This window comes from Oncorhynchus tshawytscha, linkage group LG09 (assembly GCF_018296145.1).
Source record: "Oncorhynchus tshawytscha isolate Ot180627B linkage group LG09, Otsh_v2.0, whole genome shotgun sequence".
In the NCBI taxonomy this organism is placed as follows: Eukaryota; Metazoa; Chordata; class Actinopteri; order Salmoniformes; family Salmonidae; genus Oncorhynchus; species Oncorhynchus tshawytscha.
The window spans coordinates 80,667,022-80,688,313 of record NC_056437.1 but is presented as its reverse complement, the minus strand read 5'-3'; the positions used below and the strand labels follow the sequence as shown (position 1 = coordinate 80,688,313).

General features: G+C 45.3%; 1 protein-coding gene across 2 annotated transcripts; it reads left to right on the top strand.

Annotated features, from left to right (window-relative positions):
- Positions 1-122: 122 nt before the first annotated feature.
- On the top strand, positions 123-7,880 carry LOC112234544 (SUN domain-containing protein 3-like). 2 transcript variants are annotated; one of them, XM_042327601.1, is made up of 16 exons: positions 123-456; positions 570-672; positions 765-883; positions 1,222-1,419; positions 1,583-1,660; positions 1,749-1,852; positions 1,998-2,051; positions 2,330-2,383; positions 2,548-2,621; positions 2,786-2,924; positions 3,060-3,182; positions 5,109-5,196; positions 5,522-5,637; positions 5,824-5,994; positions 6,101-6,190; positions 7,469-7,880. In XM_042327601.1, the coding sequence occupies exons 2-16, from the start codon at positions 572-574 to the stop codon at positions 7,580-7,582; spliced, it is 1,623 nt and encodes a 540-aa protein (XP_042183535.1). In that variant the 5' UTR covers positions 123-456; positions 570-571; the 3' UTR covers positions 7,583-7,880. The 2 variants fall into 2 exon arrangements, with proteins under 2 accessions (XP_042183535.1, XP_024258479.2); XM_024402711.2 differs by lacking the exon at positions 765-883.
- Positions 7,881-21,292: the final 13,412 nt, after the last annotated feature.

Genomic DNA, 21,292 nt, shown 5'->3' with positions numbered 1-21,292 from the left:
TTTGTATTAATTGTACATGGTCCCTTTTAAATAAACGTAATAAATAAATAAAATGAACTCATGGGGTTACTTATTCGAACAATCAATGGACATTTGGAGACGAATGAGCGGGAGGACGGCTGTAAATCAAGGGTCAGTACTTTCCGGGATCCTTGGGACATAACCCATTGAAGTTGACATTTAAAAGGGTTATGGTAAGAGTTAGGTTGTGGTTAAGGTTAGGGTAGTGGTTAAGGTTAGGGTTTAGGGTAGGGATTGCACTGCCCATCAATCAAGTAGTCCAGAGCGCGCAGAGCCGATTATGACGTGCCCTGGGCTCCTTCTACGCAACAATGTAAATAACGATGTAATTGCAGTTTTCAACACAGTGGCTCATTTGCAAAGGTTCACTTGCTCTCGTTACATCTGATTTTACAGACTGCGAAAATTACTGTAGCCTATGATTGCAAGACTCCGGTAAGTAGAAGGCTATTTATATCTGAGATAAAATGCCTGGTTTTAGTCAGTAGGCCTATTTGTTTAAAAGTAGGCTAATTTGAAATCCATAAATAAATCTCTCTTGCCCCCAGTCATGCACAGGAGAAGCGCGAGGCTAGTAACCGGAGGGTACTATAACCAGTCCTCCGATGACGAGTCTTCCACCAGCATCTCCTACAGGGAGAGCCCCGTCAGGTGATTATGTGTATGAGTTCATCTTGCGAGTCATTTTTTTGTATTGGACGGTAGTGTTAGAACAGTGTTAAAACTATGTGTGTCCCTCTCAGAGTTTTCAATAAGAAGAGAACTGGGGGACATAAGGATTCTTCCCGATCTAGTCAGGCCAGCAGCACTGTCAGTGCCACCAATTTCACCAATGAGCGAAACATCAATGCTGATGACATTGGTACTGCAGAGATCACTTCCTGTCCTAGCTAGTTGGTGTTCACATTGCCAACCTCTATTAGCCCCTTGTGTCGACTAGTCGGCTGGTCTGAGATCTGTTTGTTCTGTCCTTCCAACTCCTGTGGTCATTGTCACGCCATGGCAATGGCCATAGGAGTTGGCAAGACAACATAAACAGTTCTGGGACCAGGCCTACCCTCTAACCCCATTGCTTGGATTAGACATTTGTGTCAGTCTGAATTAATTGGATATGTATACACAATATACTGTAAATGTCTAAAATACTCAACCTCCCTTATCTTTCTCTCTCTGCTTTTCTCATCTCCCTCCCTATGTCAGACTTGGCTCCGACATTGAGGGCCACCCAGAGAAGGCAGACCTTCCTGTCTCCTCCTAGTGTGGCCCTGGAGCCCAGCCTGAGCTTCTTGAGCATGAGCTACAGCTCTGGCTACTGCTCTGAAGAGCCACAAAGGCTTAGGACATGCTCCAGCAGGAGCTTCTCTAGTGGAATTGGTACAAGGACCGGTGCTAGCTGCAGTGAGTGCAATGTGTTTGTGTACAAGAGACAATATTAGAGACAGCTGGTCTCTATGCTCGTAGTTTGTTTGTTAGCATTAGCTGAGCGTTAGCTTTTCTCTCTGCTTGTGCCTTGTTTGTTAGCATTAGTATTAGCTTTGGCTCTATGTGTTTACCCCTGTAGCCCGTTCATGGTTGCCTTCCTGTTTGCCTTCCTGGTTTGCCATCCTGCTCTTCCTCCTCCCCTTTCTTCTGACCTTCGGTGAGTGCTACATCACATTTACACATCTAAATGTCCTCCTGATCAACTAGATGTCCTCTGTGTAACTAGTACTACGATGTCTTCCCAGCCGTATTCCTGTTTTCGACTACATTCCCCACCATGAACCTTAATCTGATGACCCGACCGACTCAACCTGACCCTCGACCTGATCTGACTCAAAAGACTACTACGGTACGACCTGTTTTTCATCTGTCTAATACTGTACTTAGCCCTACTGTTTGTCTCATATCTATTATCTATGCCTTGATTGGGTGAATGCAGCATTGAAGTTATGAGCCTGATTATCCAATAAATGTTGTTGAATCTCTTTCCACAGCATGGAACTCCTATCATGAATTCAGCTTTCGAAATGAAAATGGACACTATACTGGTGAGAGAGAGAGAGGGAGAGAAAGTGATAGAAGGGGGGAAGAGCGAGAACATGCCGAAAATAGGTTGGGGTCAATTCCATTTTAATTCCTTCACTTCAGGGAAGTACACTAAAATTCCAATTCCTAGTCTCTTATGCTTTTCAATTACGAACGTTTTTCATTTAAATTGGAGTTTGGTTCACTTTCTCAATTGACTAGAGTTTAAATGGAATTGACCTCAAGCCTGATGGACATATTCATTTGGTTATCTGACTTGTTGCATGTGTGTGTCTTGCAGAGAGAGATTGAAATTATGAAACAGAAAGAAAACCAGCAACAGGACATTTCTGAGGTGAGACGCGTCAATCTAACCCTTTAAATTGACATACCTTCAAAGTTTAAAAACACTGCCCAACGTTGTGTTTCGTCCAATATTCTTTAATTTAGGTGTCAATAATTGCCTCTCAGGAAGGAATGAGGACTATTTAATCGAATTGAGTTTGTTTTCCCCTATAGATGTTACAAAAAATGACTAAGGACCTGAGGTGTGTGAAGACCGAGATTGACGACATGAGAGTGAGGGTGGACAGGTGAGTGTGTGCCAGTCCTGAAACTATCTCAGTGCCTTGCCTCTAGCTCCTAGCCCCTAGCTCCTACTCCTTAAAGTTATGTTGGATTCTATTCTACAAGACAAACCTCTCCCAAAATGGAAAATAAAGTTGTATTGTATTGGTTTGTATTGTATTGTCTCTAGTGTGGACTTTGAGAGTGTGAGCTTTGATCATCGCCTGGATCAGGAAACTACAGAGTTCAGCAAGCAGGTGGCTGATCTACAAGAACACCTACTCTTTACTAGAGGAAGAGTTAGGGCCCTGGAGGATGTCAGCGACACGGTAACACACACACACACACACACACACACACACACACACACACACACACACACACACACACACACACACACACACACACACACACACACACACACACTTTATTTCCTAATGTATGTGATCTCTCTGTTTCGGTAGCTGCAGCATCAGGTGACCTCTATAAAGAACCAGCCTCCTCCCGCTCTGACACCAACCAACACACACCTGACCCCTGAGTTAATAGAGGCCATGGGCAAATGGCTCAGAGATAGATTGGCCCAGGTACGGTGGCTTGCGAAAGTATTCACCCCCCTTGGCATTTTTCCTATTTTGTTGCCTTCCAACCTGGAGTTAAATAGATTTTTGGGGGGTTTGTATCATTTCATTTACGCAACATGCGTACCACTTTGAAGATGCAACATTTATTGTGAAATTTATTGTGAAACAGACAAGAAATTACACAAAAAAACTGAAAACTTGAGCGTGCATAACTGTTCACTCCCCTAAGTCAATACTTTGTAGAGCCACCTTTTGCAGCAATTCCAGCTACAAGTCTCTTGGGGTATGTCTCTATAAATGTACACATCTAGCCGCTGGGATTTTTGCCCATTCTTCAAGGCAAAACTGCTACAGCTTCTTCAAGTTGGATGGTTCTGTTGGTGTACAGCAATCTTTAAGTCATACCACAGATTCTCAATTTGATTGAGGTCTGGGCTTTGACTAGGCCATTCCAAGATATTTAAATGTTTCCCCTTAAACCACTCAAGTGTTGCTTTAGCAGTATAATTAGGTTAATTGTCCTGCTGGAAGGTGAATCTCCGCCCCAGTCTCAAATCTCTGGAAGACTGAAACAGGTTTCCCTCAACGATTCCCCTGTATTTAGCTCCATCCATCATTCCTTCAATTCTGACCAGTTTCCCAATCCCAGCCAATGAAAACAATACCCACAGCATGATGCTGCCACCACCATGCTTCACTGTGGGGATGGTGTTCTCGGGTGATGAGAGGTGTTGGGTTTGCGCCAGACATAGCGTTTTCCTTGATGGCCAAAAAGCTAAATTTTTGTCAAATTTCATCTTCCTCCATATGTTTGGGGAGTCTCCCACATGCCTTTTGGAGAACACCAAAATATATATTTTTTCTTTAAGCAATGGCTTTTTTTCTGGCCACTCTTCCATAAAGCCCAGCACTGTGGAGTGTGCGGCTCAAAGTGGTCCTATGGACAGATTCTCTAATCTCCGCTGTGGAGCTTTGCAGCTCCTTCAGGGTTATCTTTGATCTCTTTGTTGCCTCTGATTAATGCCCTCTTTTTTTTAACCTTTAATTAACTAGGCAAGTCAGTTAAGAACAAATTCTTATTTTCAATGACGGCCTAGGAACAGTGGGTTAACTGCCTGTTCTGGGGCAGAACGACAGATCTGTACCTTGTCAGCTCTGGGATTTGAACTTGCAACTTTTCAGTTACTAGTCTAATGCTTAACCACTATGCTACCCTCCTAGCCTGCTCCATGTGTTTTGGTGGGCGGCCCTCTCTTGGCAGGTTTGTTGTGGTGCCATATTCTTTCCATTTTTTAATAATGGATTCAACGGTGCTCCGCGGGATGTTCAAAGTTTTGGATATTTTTTTATAACCCAAACCTGATATGTACTTCTCCAAAACCCTTGTCCCTGAACTGTTTGGATAGCTCCTTGGTCTTCATGGTGCTGCTTGCTTGGTGGTGCCCCTTGCTAAGTGGTGTTGCAGACTCTGGGGCCTTTCGGAACAGGGGTATATACTGAGATATATACTGAGATCATGTGACACTTAGATTGCACACAGGTGGACTTTATTTAACTAATTATGTGACTTCTGAAGGTAATTGGTTGCACCAGATCTTATTTAGGGGCCTTATAGCAAAGGGGGTTAATACATATGCAAGCACCACTTTTCAGTTTTTTAATTTTTTTGAAAGAAGTCATTTTTTTCATTTCACTTCACCAATTTACACTATTTTGTGTATGTCCATTACATGAAATCCAAATAATATTCAATTTAAATTTACAAGTTGTAATGCAACAAAATAGGAAAAACACCAAAGGGGGATGAATACGTTTGCAAGGCACTGTAGTTGAATTTTTTTTGATATGTTGTATTATTTGCCCCAAAAATTAACATGAATTGTGATATAATTGTGTGTAAATGTATGTTTGTTTGTGTGTGTGTGTCAGGATGAGAGACAGGATGTGAAACAGGTGGTGAAAGACTGCAGTCGTCCACTGGCTGACAAAATGCCCAACTTCGCCCTTGAGTCCCAAGGTTTGTGACATCATCACTGATCAGCACCATTGTATACTGTATAAAACATCAAATAAATCTGTTCCCAAGTATTCCCACACATACTAGAGAGACACGTGATTGTATACAAATGTAAGCAAGGTTTGAAGTGATCATGTTTTTGTCAAATATTATATCTGTTTGGAATTATTTTCTGTTCCAGCCCCTCGATCATCCGCTCGCGAAAAAATCTACTCACGGCTGAATCTAGTTCATGATCCCTGGTATAGACTATTTTATTGAATATGCTCAGAGCTCTCTGTGTCTGTCTGTCTGTGTGTGTGTGTGTGTGTGTGTGTGTGTGTAGGTGGCAGCATTGTAACCAGTCGGTGCTCTGAGACATATAAGACCGGTTCGGCCCGAGTGAGTTTCCTGGGGATTCCCCTGTGGTCTCCATCAGAGAGCCCCCGGACTGTAATTCAGGTAAGTATCTCTCTCTCTCTTCCTCACTCCTCTACTCACACTTTCTTTCACTCCCTCCATCTGTCTCTCTCCTTCCTTTGTAAACTGTAATGTAATCATGATTGAATGCACTTTAAAGATCACTGTCAGCCTGACACGCCTCTGTCTTGCTTCCCCCCTACTCTTCCCTTTCTCTCCCCTGCAAAGGGCCAGCTGGTGCAGCCTGGTAAGTGTTGGCCGTTCCACGGGGCCCAGGGCTCCATGACTGTGGCTCTGTCTCACCCTGTCCACGTCACCCACGTTACCATGGAGCACATCTCCACCGCCATCTCTCCCACCGGACACATAGACAGCGCTCCTAAGGACTTCGCCGTCTACGTGAGTCACCTCTGACCCCTGTGTATTTGATCAGAACCACACAGGAATGTTTTTGGAGTGTTATGCTGAGTACCTTTCATTTTTCTCTCTCTCTCTGTGTGTGTAGGGCATGACTACTAACAGTGAAGAGGGAACACGGCTCGGGACTTTCATGTTTAACCAGGCCGGGGATCCTATCCAGACATTTAAACTGCCTGTGAGTCAGACACTAACAAAGAGATATTAGAGATACACATGTTAGAGACCCACTGGGCACACACTGGTTGAATCAACGTTGTTTCCACGTCATTTCAATAAAATTATGTTGAACCAAAGTGGAATAGACGTTGACTTGACATCTGTGCCCTGTGGGGATACACATGGTAGAGATATACATGGTATAGATACAGAGAACATAATTCCAGACATTGACACAGATTATTCCAATTGTTACGCACGCCTCTATGAAGAGGGAACGCAACACCCTGCTACAACTAAACACTCCGTGAAGCGAAAAAGGTATGGACTGTAGGTGCGAGTAAGGATGACAACAGGCAGAATGTGGTACCGTTTACAAGGACTTTATTCCTTTACACGGTAATATGGGGAAAAGGGGCTGGACGGAACCAAAGCAAAGAAAGTAAATCTCAAAGCCCCCTCTCCTATCTTACCTGCCTACCCACTACTTCCCTAATTTAGCACCACCTGGTGCCCTAACCAAAATACAAGGGGTGGTCCGCCCAGGTCTTACCTAGTGTGTCTAGACAGCGAATATGCTACGGGTATATGTATGCCCGCGGGCCTCTTGCCTAAGCACTCCCTAGGTGCCTTCCCCTTCCCCCCTGGGAACAAATGAAACAGAATATTAAACAATTTCAAACAAACTAAGAAACAAAAGGATGTCAAATAAGCTCTATCTGAGCAACAAACTCACAGAACATACCACTTTCCAGCAAAATCAACCTCTATCACAATCAATCTCAGCAATCCCTACCTCCAGCAAAATCTCTACCTCCAAAAAGATCTCTAACAAATCTCTAACAAATCTCTAACAAATCTCTAACAAATCTCTAACAAATCTCTAACAAATCTCTAACAAATCTCTAACAAATCTCTAACAAATCTCTAACAAATCTACCTCCAGCAAAATCCTCTACAAAAAGAAAAAAGATCTCCTGAACAGAACACTGGCTTTTATATAGCTTCTGAAGGAATGGGGAATTGGAGACAGCTGTGTCTTGACGAGGGGGCGGGGTCAGCTCTCCAATTAGCCCTGGAGTCGATCAATCAGCTGCTTGAGGGATTTCAGGAAGCCATTTCCTGAAATAAACACATGCAAATACACAATCTACAACACATAATCTGGGGAACGTAACACCAATTACATTTGGCTTTAAGCAGTTTAACTTTTGGGGTGATTGTTTGTGCAACAGGCGGGCTGATATAATAAAAGTGTCAAAATGATTATAACAGTGGACTTCTCTCTCTCTCTCAGAACCCTAACAGTGTGTATCGCTATGTGGAGCTCCGTATCCTCAGCAACTGGGGTCACCAGGACTACACATGTGTGTATCGCTTCCGGGTTCACGGCAAGATGCCTTCTGCATGAGACAGATCCTCTGTCCACCCCAACCCCAGTGTGTGTGTCATCCACCCCAACCCCAGTGTGTGTGTGTCATCCACCCCAACACCAGTGTGTGTGTGTCATCCACCCCAACCCCAGTGTGTGTGTGTGTGTCATCCACCCCAACCCCAGTGTGTGTGTGTGTGTGTGTCATCTACCCCAACCCCAGTGTGTGTGTCATCCACCCCAACATCAGTGTATGTGTGTCATCCATCTTATTTTCCATACTGGAGCGTATATTTTGACTCTAGCAAAGATGTCAATCTAAATAAAATCTCTATTTGGTTGATTCTGGGGTGATTTAATGCGTACAAACTCTCATGTATAGATAGTACTGACACACATGATAAGATGCACAATAAGATGCATTGATGCTCCATATCCACCAGGGGTCATTGATGATTAGGCAAAGACTCCCAGAGTGTCAAGCACCGCCACTATAGGCTTCTAACTATGTTGAAGAGTCACTAAATGAATGTGGGAGGAAATGTATTTCTTGGTCCATTGTCTTGTCCTGGTGATAACACATAGGTAGGCTACTGTGCACTAATAGCATGGGATTGTGTTTTTGGATTTGCCATTTGTTTGATGTTATTGAACTTCTATTTGTTCCATTTTGCAGGTGTGTGTGTGTGTGTGTGGCATCTGTGTCAGGTGGAGTTTTAGAATGCTTACAGTAACTACATGGAGGGAGATGGCCAATATGATGTAGCTATTGTACACAGCAGTGTGTTTCTTAGTGTGTATGTCTATTTGTGATGGCCTAGAGAGGTTAGAAAAACCAATGCTGGGACTGGATGGGTGTGACCTTGCAGTGATGGGAACCAGAGCGGATGTGAAAGGGATGTGTCAAGTCGAGAGAGAAAATCTCATGAGAGTGTGAATCGCATCTGTAAGAGACAGAGGAGGATTGTGCAGATTATTCTGCCTACAGTGGGGAGAACATGTATTTGATACACTGCCGATTTTGCAGGTTTTCGTGAGAGACAGAATCTAAAACAAAAATCCAGAAAATCACATTGTATGATTTTTAAGTAATTCATTTGCATTTTATTGCATGACATAAGTATTTGATCACCTATCAACCAGTAAGAATTCCGGCTCTCACAGACCTGTTCATTTTCTTTAAGAATCCCTCCTGTTCTCCATTCATTACCTGTATTAACTGCACCTGTTTGAACTTGTTACCCGTATAAAAGACACCTGTCCACACACTCAATCAAACAGTCTCCAACCTCTCCACAATGGCCAAGAACAGAGAGCTGTGTAAGGACATCAGGGATAGAATTGTAGACCTGCACAAGGCTGGGATGGGCTACAGGACAATAGGCAAGCAGCTTGGTGAAAAGGCAACAACTGTTGGTGCAATTATTAAAAAATGGAAGAAGTTCAAGATGACGGTCAATCACCCTCTGGGGCTCCATGCAAGATCTCACCTCGTGGGGCATCAATGATCATGAGGAAGGTGAGAGATCAGCCCAGAACTACACGGCAGGACCTGGTCAATGACCTGAAGAGAGCTGGGACCACAGTCTCAAAGAAAACCATTAGTAACACACTACGCCGTCATGGATTAAAATCCTGCAGCGCACGCAAGGTCCCCCTGCTCAAGCCAGCGCATGTCCAGGCCTGTCTGAAGTTTGCCAATGACCATCTGGATGATCCAGAGGAGGAATGGGAGAAGGTCATGTGGTCTGATGAGACAAAAATAGAGCTTTTTGGTCTAAACTCCACTCGCCGTGTTTGGAGGAAGAAGAAGGATGAGTACAACCCCAAGAACACCACCCCAACCTTGAAGCATGGAGGTGGAAACATCATTCTTTGGGCATGCTTTTCTGCAAAGAGGACAGGACGACTGCACCGTATTGAAGGGAGGATGGATGGGGCCATGTATCGAGAGATCTTGGCCAACAACCTCCTTCCCTCAGTAAGAGCATTGAAGATTGGGTCGTGGCTGGGTCTTCCAACATGGCAACGACCCAATACATACAGCCAGGGCAACTAAGGAGTGGCTCCGTAAGAATCATCTCAAGGTCCTGGAGTGGCCTAGCCAGTCTCCAGACCTGAACCCAATAGAAAATCTTTGGAGGGAGCTGAAAGTCCGTATTGCCCAGCGACAGCCCCGAAACCTGAAGGATCTTGAAGGTCTGTATGGAGGAGTGGGCCAAAATCCCTGCTGCAGTGTGTGTAAACCTGGTCAAAAACTACAGGAAACTTATGATCTCTGTAATTGCGAACAAAGGTTTCTGTACCAAATATTAAGTTCCGTTTTTCTGATGTATCAAATACTTATGTCATGCAATAAAATGCTAATTAATTACTTAAAAATCATACAATGTGATTTTTCTGGATTTTTGTTTTAGATTCTGTCTCTCACGGTTGAAGTGTACCTATGATAAAAATTACAGACCTCTACATTATTTGTAAGTAGGAAAACCTGCAAAATTGGCAGTGTATCAAATACTTGTTCTCCCCACTGTATATATGATAAGCAGGTGCTTCTAAATGCATGTCCAATTCACCTCTATCCTTATATGCAGAAAACTGCCAGAATAAAGTAAACACCAACATAAAGTGTCTTAATAGGGTGTTGGGCCACCACGAGCTGCCAGAACAGCTTTAATGAGCTTTGGCATAGATTCTACAAGTGTCTGGAACTCTATTGGAGGGATGCGACAACATTCTTTCATGAGAAATTCAATCATTTGGTGTTTTTTTTTGTGGTAGAAAATGCTGTCTTAGGCGCGGCTCCAAATCTTTCATAAGTGTTCAATTGGGTTGAGATCTGGTAACTGAGACACACACCCTTTATTAAATCCCCTATGCTCCTTTGAGACCCCTCTTTTAAAGTCACTGAAATCTCTTATTCTAGCCCAAATGTATTTGATTGGATTTAACCTTTATTTAACTAGGCAAGTCAGTCAAGAACAAATTCTTGTTTACAATGACAGCCTACCTTGGCCAAACCCTAACCCGGATGACGCTGAGCCAATTACGGCCGGTTGTGACACAGCCTGGAATCGAACCAGGGTCTGTAGTAACACCTCTAGCACTGAGATACAGTGCATTAGACCACCCGAGTGGGCAACTGGGAAACATTTTTATACACGATAAGCATGATGGGATGTTAATCGCTTAAATACCTCAGGAAACACACCTGTGTGGAAGCACCTGCTTTCAATATCCTCCTGAGATATGTGTTTGGGGTGATTGGTTGAATACAAAATACTCTGTTTATTTGGTGTGCTGGCTATTTGTTTGTATTTGCTTATTCATGTGTGTGAGGCAGAGAGACTGATGTTTTGGGTGTGGTGTGTGTGACAGGCTTCACACGTCCACCCCGTGTGTTTGGGTGTGTGTGTGAGTGCTTGAGTGCACTTGTGAGTATGAGTGTCAGTAAATGGAATTCCCTCCATCAGAGTTTTTTTTATATAATGTTTTATTTTAGAAGGAAATATATTACAATTCGTACATATCACATTCAACATCAATGTGGGGTAGAGAGCAGAGACCTGAGTCACCTGGCCAAAACAACAGTCCCTTCATACACATAGAGATCCACTCCATCAGAGTTTAGAATACAGGGATACAGTGCCTTTTTTTCTTTTACATTTTGTTGTGTAACAAATGGGCTTAACATTTATTTAATTGTCATTTTGTTTGTTAATGATCTACACAAAATACGGTGTAATTTCAAAGTGGATGAAAAATGAGAACTTTTTCAAAACAAATTATGGAAAACAAAAAACAAATATATATTGATTAGATAAGTATTCAACCCCCTGGGTAAGTCTATAAGAGCTTTGTACACCTGGATTGTACAATATCTGCCTATTATTCTTTTTAAAATACTTCAAGCTCTGTCATGTTTGTTGTTGATCATTGCTAGACAGCCATTTTCAAGTCTTGCCATAGATTTTCAAGTTGACTTAAGTCAAAACTGTAACTAGGTCACTCAGGAACATTCAGTGTTGTCTTGTTAAGCAACTCCGGTGTATATTTGGCCTTGTGTTTTAGGTTATTGTCCTGCTGAAAGGTGAATTTGTCTCCCTCTGTCTGTTGGAATTTAGACGGAACCAAGTTTACCTCTAGGATTTTGCCTGTGCTTAGCTCTATTCCATTTAATTTTATCTTAAAAAACTCCCTAGTCCTTGCTGATGACAAGCATTCTCATAACATGATGCAGCCACCACCATGCTTGAAACTATGGAGAGTGGTACTTAGTAATGTGTTGTGTTGTAGTTGCCCCAAACATTAGTCTTTGTATTTAGACAAAACGTAAATGTATTTGCCACATTGTTTCCAGTATTACTTTAGTGCCTTGTTGCAAACAGGATGCATGTCTTGGAATATTTGGAATATATTCTGTCATTTAGGTTAGTATTGTGGAGTAACTACAATGTTGTTGATCCATACTCCATTTTCTCCTATCACAGCAATTAAGCTCTGTAACTGTTTTAGTCACCATTGGCCTCATGGTGAAATCCCTGAGCGGTTTCCGTCCTCTCCAGAAACTGAGTTGGGAAGTACACCTGTATCCTTGTAGTGACTGGGTGTATTGATACACCATCCAAAGTGTAATTAACAACTTCACCATGCTCAAAGAGATATTCAGTGTCTGCTTTTTTTTATCCATCTACCAATAGGTGCCTTTTTTTGCAAAGCCATTGGAAAACCTCCCTGGTCTTTGTGGTTGAATCTGTCCTTGAAATTCATTGCTCGACTGAGGGACCTTACAGATAATTGTATGTGTGGGGTACAGAGATGAGGTAGTCATTGACAAATATGTTAAACACTATTATTGCACACAGACTGAGTCTATGCAACTTATTATTCCTGAACGTATGAAGGCTTGCCATAACAAAGAGGTTGAATACTTATTGACTCAAGACATTACAGCTTTTCATTTTTAATTAATGTGTAAAAAATATCTAAAAACATAATTCCACTTTGACATTATGGGGTATTGTGTGTAAATCAGTGACACAAAATACCATTGTAATCCATTTTATATGCAGGCTGTCACACAACAAAAGGCTGAAAAAGTCAAGGGGTGTGAACACTTTCTGAAGGCACTGTACATCGTTTTACTACCATCAACGCCCAAAATATAAGTGCCTTTTTATGATCTCATAACACTTTTGCTGGATCAAGATTAGTGAGATTCGTGACATTGAGACAAGTGCTTTTTAACACTATGACTGATATCTTAGCTGTGAATGAGGGGAAGTGTTAAGATGGGACCACGCAGAGCAGTCACCTCCTCTTCACTCATCTACAGTATGACAGATGATAAATGCTAAACAAATTAGGATACATGACATTTCCATGTGGTGGTGGTGTTAGGTTATTATACTGTAATGTAGTGTACAGGGAGGTATGAATGCCTTGGGTACCATAGAGTTTCAGAGTTCTCACACCCCCTGACCTCCCACTATCCTTTCATAGTAAGAGAGAGAGTAGCATCACGTGATAGGCTTCTAGGACATATACACAAGACTAGAAACAGAGTCAAATGCCATGAAGAAAGATTTAGAGAGAGAGAATATAACAGGAAGGCTGAGCTACGGAGCAGCCACGACACATAGATGTGTCAAGAGATGTCTGGTAGTGGGCGTGGCCAGGAGACCTCTTCAGCGAATGTAATCTATTATTATACCAGGGGTCGTTTTTTTGTTGTTCTCTAAAACTAGAGTAAGCTCCTGTCCTCTCGCTCACCTTCTCACCCTTTGCCATGCAATGTGTGAGAAAGAGAAAGAGGGGAAATGAATGTGTGAGATGGGTGGGTGGGGGAGCGAGTCCTGTTGGTGACAGAGAAAAAGAAGATGTGGGCCATAAGAAAGTACACCCAGCCCCCTGACTGAAACCACAGCCACCAACCAACCACATATACAGAGATACACACAGCCAGCTGTAATCATGGCCTACTGCTGACGGCAGCCCTCTGACCATCTCCGTCTCTCTCCCTCTTACTCTCTTTGCATGTTCATTTGTTGGATATGTTTTATTGATTAATGTGTGGTAATGTGTGATTAGTGAGGCAAATTCGGACTCCTTGTTGCTATCAGCGAAAGGCGTTTTTTTCATTAGATAATTTCCTCCTGTGGTTGCCCCATGCAGAGAAAATGTGCAAGTGTGAAAACGCCTATTGTTTCTCCTCTATTCTGTATCGGACGCTTTTGTTTACAGAATTTGGATGTCTTTACTGTTTTACTGTTTGTATGTCTTCAAGGGTGTGTCCTGAATGGTGTAGCCTGTGTGACTATATGCTGTGTGGGACTGTTCACGTTTGTGAGTGTGTGCACTGTATGCATGCACATGTGTATGTGACTTTGCCTGTTTGCATTTGACTTTGCCTGCTTGCAGATGCACAATAACGTGTGGTATGTGTGTGTATGTATTCATGTGTTTGTGTCTCTGGGAGAGCTTAAGGCCATCTCTGGTTGATGTGTTAAAACCACAATAGTCAATGACATTGGGCTGGGCCCAGCACTCGCTTATCTGGCCCCACACCCAGCTATAGAAAAAAATACTGTTTATTTTCTTGTTTATTAGATACAGACAAGTTGTTTTGCATCATATCTTTTTGCTTTTTTAGTTTTAATATAATCTTAATTAAGCATCTATTTTCAATCAATAATTAATACAATTCATGAGTTGACAATATTTTTAAATACACATTGCAAAATAGAAGGCACACATTTAGAAAATACTTACATTTGTTGGTCATTAGAGATAATCATAATAAATACTGATAATAAAAAGTCCTGTAATTATTGATTAAGCTTTGCTTGTATGCAGTCTATTTTAGGGTACTCATTTAGAGCAGTTTAAAAAAAATTAGAGGTGGGTAGCTACCAGGGAGGGAGGTGGGAGGTGGCCGGACTACTGGCATGGTTTGGTGGGTCGTCATCATGAGCTTCCATTTGAGTGGACCTGACTGCTGAAGGACCTGTGTCATCAAGATGGGGAGAGTCTTAGGATGGCTCTTCACTGGCGTACTCAAAGCTGTCATCGTTCTTCTCGTCACTTGTTCTCTGGTGTGCTGTCAGAGTGACTGCAAGACTGGCTGTTGCACTCGGGTTCGTGTTGTTTCACTCTTCACTTCTCTCTGTTAACTTGTCCCCTTCTTCCTCACCTCTCTCCGCTCCCTTGTCCCCTTCTTCCTCACCTCTCTCCGCTCCCTTGTCCCCTTCTTCCTCAACTCTCTCCGCTCCCTTGTCCCCTTCTTCCTCAACTCTCTCTGCTCCCTAGTCCTCCTCCTCCTCACCGCTCTGCTGCTCAGCTTGTTAGGGGAGGGAGGGATCTGGAGGTCATCGGGCTTGTCTGCTGGCTGAGTTAGTGGTTGAGCTTCAGGTTCTGCTCCCCTTCCACCATTCTTTGCTCTGTTGCTGTAGGCTTGTGGACAGTTGAAGTAGGTGTGCCCATCACCATTGCAGAGTGTTCACTTGCTTTCATTCATGCACTCTCTGGACTTGTGGCTGAACTCACTGCATCTCCATAACTTGACAGTCTTGCAATCCTTCAACTGGTGGTCACTGGCTTTATAGACATAGCAGCGGGTGGTCTGTCCTGGGCAGAAGATTCTGCAGCTGAGTGGCCCCAGCATGATGTTGTTGGATATCTCTACAGCTTCACCATCTATTCCTCTCTTGGTCTGGACCTTGTACCTCCTTAGCCCATAACATACTGGTTTTAAGGCAAGCTGAAGGAGAGTGCAGTATTGTTGCAGATACAGTTCTATGTCATGGTCAGGACTCTTCCTGTCCAAAAATTACCATTATAGTCTTCTCATCCACGTTGAATGCGGACTCCACTTCCCAGTCACTCCAATTCTGCTCATGTACATTTGCTTTGCGGTGAAACTGGCGTAGGGGGTTGTTTGAGAAAAAGCATATTTCATATTCTTGCCGGTTTGGGAGGGCTATGTAGGAATATACATTTGCAGCAGTGAACCACAGTGTTACGCAGAGCAGAACAGGTGAACCCAAGAGCAGACTCAGATGAGGAGACTGAGATGAGGTAACCAAGGTAGTTGCAGGAAACCAGGTGCAGAGGCTGAGGCTGGAGAGAGAGTTGTTGGGACAGGGTAAGCAGGTCCAGATGAGAATCCAAGGGAGCAGTAGAGTGGGGGATCCAGGACAGAGTAGCAGGACTGATGAGACGTGGGACTGGAGACAGGGACCAGAGTCAGAGCGGGCAGAACTGTAGAGGAGAGGAAAACCGCGTCAGGCAAGGGAAAACAGGCACAACAGGATCTGCCCGAATGGACAGGTCCACCAGCTAGTCGAAGGTGAGGGTGGTGTCTCTGCAGACGGACGTCCTCGCGCAAACTGCAGCGTAAGTGGTCAATCAGGGCCCGCAGGATGGAACAACAATCAGTTGTTCCATCCTGCGCCGGCGGCAAGAGTCCGAAAGTCCCTAGCGAACTCCTGGGTGCTTCTTGTCCCCTGCCTGAGATGAAAAAGACGTTCACCCGCCGCTCTACCCTCGGGTGGGTGGTCGAAGACTGCTCCAGGGCCTTCCCTGAGAGACATGAGACGAGGGCGGACACCTTCTCATGGCCCGAAGGAGCCGGGTGGACGGTTGTATACTCACAGACATTATTCTAACAGTTTTGGAAACTTTAGAGTGTTTTCTATCCAAATACACCAATCATATGCATATCCTAGCTTCTGGGCCTGTGTAACAGGCAGTTTACTTTGGGCACGCTTTTCATCCGGACGTGAAAATACTGCCCCCTATCCCTAAGAAGTTTCAAAGGCAATGCTACCAAATACTAATTTGGTAGTGTATGTACATTTCTGACCCACTGGGAAGGTGATGAAAGAAATAAAAGCTGAAATAAATCATTCTCTCTACTATTATTCTGACATTTCACATTCTTAAAATAAAGTGGTGATCCTAACTGACCAAAGACAAGTAATTTCTACCAGGATTTAATGTCAGTAATTGTGAAAAACCGAGCTATAATGTGTTTGGCTAAGGTGTATGTAAGCATCCGACTTCAACTGTATGGAGGTTTGGATGGTCAACAAGAGAAAATACTTTGTGAAGCTGCATTAAACCCCTATCCTCAGGGGTTTATATACCTCTGTAGGCCGAGCTAACTTCATCCACAGCCTCAAGTTTGGATTAGTGGAGAGAGACAGAGCAAGTGAGAGAAAAAGATGGAAGGTCAAGGAGACACAGGATGAACAGTAGAGGGCGTGGCAGAAGCAGATGTAACAGTACCCCCCCCCTCTACGGATAGGGAAAGGCCAGTGACGAAGTCCAGAGCTATTTGTGACCAGGGGCAACTGGGTATGGGAAGAGGGCGAAGCAGACCGGAAGTGGGTTTAGTGGAGGTTTTGTTCCGTGCACAGACCGAGCAGGCTGAGACGAACTCCCGGACCTCTCTCTCCATAGTGGGCCACCAAAACCACTGATGCAGGAAGAGTCCGGTTCATACCAGGGTGAAGAACTTCAGAGCGAACTGAATTTGGAACAAACAGAGCCTTTCTAGGAATGTTACCTGGGTCAGGCTGGTTCCGCTGAGCCCGGCAAATACGGGATTAGATCTCCCAGGAGACGGCGGCAACGATGCAGGTGAATGGCACAATGGTCTCTGGCTCAGGAATCTATGTTGTCGGAGGTGAACTGGCGGGAGAGGGCGTCTGGCTTGGTATTACTAGATCTGGGGTGATAAGTGAGTGTATAGTTGAATCTCCTAAACAACAATGCCCTCCTGGCTTGCCGGGAGTTCAGACGTTTAGTGGTCTGGATGTAGGACAGGTTTTTGTAGTCCCTCCACACAATGAAAGGGAGGGCCGAGCCCTCCAGCCAGTGACGCCATTCCTCAAGAGCTAGCTTCACTGCCAGGAGTTACCGGTTACCGATGTCAAAATGTGCAAACGCCAGGAAGCGCTGTAGCTGCTTCAGATTTGAGCCACTCTGTGACTGCCCTGACCTTGGCAGGGTCCATCCGTAACTGTCCCTGTGCAATAATGTAACCCAGGAAGGACATAGAGGAAGCATGAAAATCACATTTCTCAGCTTTAACAAAAAGCTTATTCTCCAACAGCTGTTGGAGAACTTGGCGAACGTGTTGCTGGTGAGCCTCAGGGTCCTTAGAAACAATTAGAATGTCGTCCACATAGACAAAAATGAAGCATCCAATCACATCCCTCTGAACATAATTAACCAGTCTCTGGAAAAAGGCAGGAGTGAAACCAAATACTCAAAGTGTCCTAGTGAACACCGTTCTCCACTCATCCCCCTCTCTGATGTGGACAAGGTGGTAGGCATTCAGGAGGTCGAGTTTAGTGAACACTGTGGCACCATGGAGGGGGGCAAAAGCAGAACTGTTGATTGTCAAGGGATACTTGTTCTTCACAGTGACATTATTCAGCCCACGGAAGTCTATGCACGTCCTCAGTGAACCATCCTTTTTCTTTACAAAGAAAAAGCCAGCCCCTACCAGAGAGGAAGAAGGCCTGACATGTCCTGCAGCCAGGGAATCCTGAATGTACCCCTCCATAGCCTCTTGCTCGGGGCGAGAGATGTTATACAACAGGCTACAGTGGAGAGGAGCTCAAGGCTGGAGGTCAATAGCGCAGTCGTACGGCCGATGAGGCGGCAGCGACAGGGCGTGGCAAGGGCAGAATGTAGGCAATTCGAGTGACAAAATTAACTCCAAGTGGTTACCTTTCCAGCGGTCAAGTCGATCTGTGGATTGTGCTGTCACATCTGCTCCCACTACGCCCTCTGGTGTCCATCCTATGTTGTCATAACCTTCTGTTCTTCCCCTGTATTATCTCTCCCTCTCCCTCTCTCCCTCTCCCTCTCCCTCTCCCTCTCCCTCTCTCTCTCTCTCTCTCTCTCTCTCTCTCTCTCTCTTGGTGTGATTGTGTGGTTGGAGACAGGTGTGCTGGAGTCAGAGCAAATCCCTACAGGCTGCATATTGTCCCATTATCAAGACCTCTACATAAACTCATTCCTGCCATCTCCATGCTGCCAGATCGTAATATCTGATCAGTCAGTAATGATTCTAGCCTTTTGTCTTAGCTCAAGATCCTGGTTGCTCTACAGTGCTTGCTCCCTGTCTTACATCATTTTGTCCTCTCCTTGCAGTACTGCTCTGTCTCTGGCTCCTGTCTCATGGTCGACATCTCAACACCAACTACCTTGCTCTGGATATTACTCACGACCATCACATTGGATTCCCCTCAGGACCTGTTCCCCTGTTCCACGCTATCAACTCCAACCTCACTCTACACTCCTGGTTATTGCAACTCATCTGAGCTGCCCTGGTTCTGCACTCCCCATTTTCTGTGTTCAATAAACATTTTGTGCATTCATCCCGGTTTCCTTCTGTTGAGTCCGCTCTTGGGTTCCCCCTCTTCGCTCATCGTAACATGTGCAGCTTTAAACAAGGATGGCCAAGAACCACGAGAGAGTGAGGGCAGTCGATTAAGTGGAGACTGATCCTTTCCTGGTGACTCCCAGAGACACGCAGGATGGTTCTCTCACTGACACGGGCGAGGAGCTGTCCATTGAGAGCGTCGGCACCCGAGTCGATGAGGGCAGGCAGAGGAAAAGCCTGGCTTTGCCACACGAGTGTGCCATCTAGCAAGGGTCTGAGGAGATGGACCGCCAATTTGGCTCAACAGTATATCCCCCACAACTGCTGAGCCACCCCCTTTTGCTTCGCTGCAGTGAACAAGTGGAGACAAAGTGACCAACCTGGCCACAGTATAGGCAGCTCCTACTGCTGATTCGCAGCTGCCTCTCTTCAGGAGAGAGATGGGCCCGGTCGAGCTGCATGGGTTCGGGTTCTGCCCTTTCTCTCAGACGCTCACGGAGATGGTTGTCAATGCAGATGGTGAGAGAAATGAGCTCCTCGACTCCATCAGGCTGGACACCAACTCATCCTTTATGGTCTCGGTGAGAGCGTTCTGGAATGCTCGCTGAAGGGCCTACTCATTCCAGCTGCTCTCAGCGGCGAGGGTGCAAAACTCAATCGCCATCTCAGCAACACTATGGGAGCCTTGACGGAGGGACAGGAGTTGCTTAGCGGCATCCTTACCGCAGACAGGGTGGTCGAAGACTCTCCTCATCACCTCTGTGAACCAAAAAGGCTCTGCAAGCAGCAAGGTTACCATCATAACGCTCGGGGGACGGAACAAACGGCTCACGGAGCAGAGGAGAAGAACTAGGGGCTGGTTGCGGGCTCTGGGCGAAAGTTCGGCCCTGCAGGTCCAAAAGGCTCCATGAAAACTCTGCGACGTGCTCCAGAAGGGTTTTCAGGGCTTGGTGATGTTGCTCGAGCAGGGCGCCTTGGCCGGCGAGGGTTTGGTGGAGAGGATCTGAGTCTACTGAGTTTATCTCTCTGGCCAGATCATACTGTTACACGGAGCGGAACAGGTGAACCCAACAGGCCAGGGGAAGCTCGGGCAGGTTGCAGGAAACCAGGTGCGGAGGCTGAGGCTGGAGCGAGAGGTGTTGGGACATGGTAAGCAGGTCCGGAGGGGAATCCAAGGGAGCAGTAGAGTGGGAGATCCAGGACAGGGTAGCAGGATTGACGTGGGACTGGAGACAGGGACCAGAGTCAGAGCGGGCAAGGGAAAACAGGCACAACAGGATAACAGGATCTAAACAGGAACAAACGTCTAGAAACGTAGACTGACTGAGCAGAGATTACAATCTGGCAGCGTAGAAGTGGCAGGGCTGAATATTTGTAGAGGTCTTGATTATGGAACAGGTTGCAGCTGGTGGGGATCTGCTCTGACTCCAGCACACCTGTCTCTGCCCACACAATCACAGAGAGAGAGAGAGAGAGAGAGAGAGAGAGAGAGAGAGAGAGAGAGAGAGAGAGAGAGAGCATTGGGGGAGGAGTAGTGGCAGTTCAAGGAGACACAGGATGAGCAGTAGAGGGCGTGGCAGGAGCATATGTAACACACTGGGAGTTGAGCAGTAGGTTTTCAGCCACGTACTCTCTACTAGGCACATATCCTTCCAACAAGGTTGGGAGCCATGATGGAATTTGCTCAGTTGTGATAAATAAGGGGGATTCCAGTGTATTCACTGGAGTCCAACCCCAGGTCGCTCTCTGACCAGAGAGAGTCTTGTGTTTGCATCCTCACCTGTCGCTTCATTTGTGCTTGTGATGCTGATTTCATAACCAAGCCTTATACAGACTGCTTCATTGGAGCTCAGAGCCAGGAGCATACTTGAACGCAAGGGAACATATCACAGTGGAAAGCAGAACAGGTGAGACAAAAACAAAGAAAGGAAAAGTACACTAAATGCCAACCAGCCATAACCCCCTCCCCCCTCCCTAAACCCCTCCACCCCAGACCCCAAGATTCAGGTTCCTAGAAAGACAGGAGCAGCAGCAGGGGAGCAGAGGGACGGATGTAGGAAGAGAAGCCCCTGAACCCCCCCCATCAGAGACGAGACACAAACCCACCGAGCCTACCACCCCGTCTCAACAACCTGCCCCCCTCGCCTGCACTCCCTGAAACCCTGGGGAGAAGGCTGCCAGCCCCCCGCCACAGTAACCACAGCGCTCTGCCAAGCTCCACTCCAGAACATCAAGGCAGTGGTACACTCAACTCCACTGTCTGCTGCTCACAGGATACAATACAATGAGTGTACAAAACATTAAGAACACCTGCTCTTTCAATGACATAGACTGACCAGGTGAATCCAGGT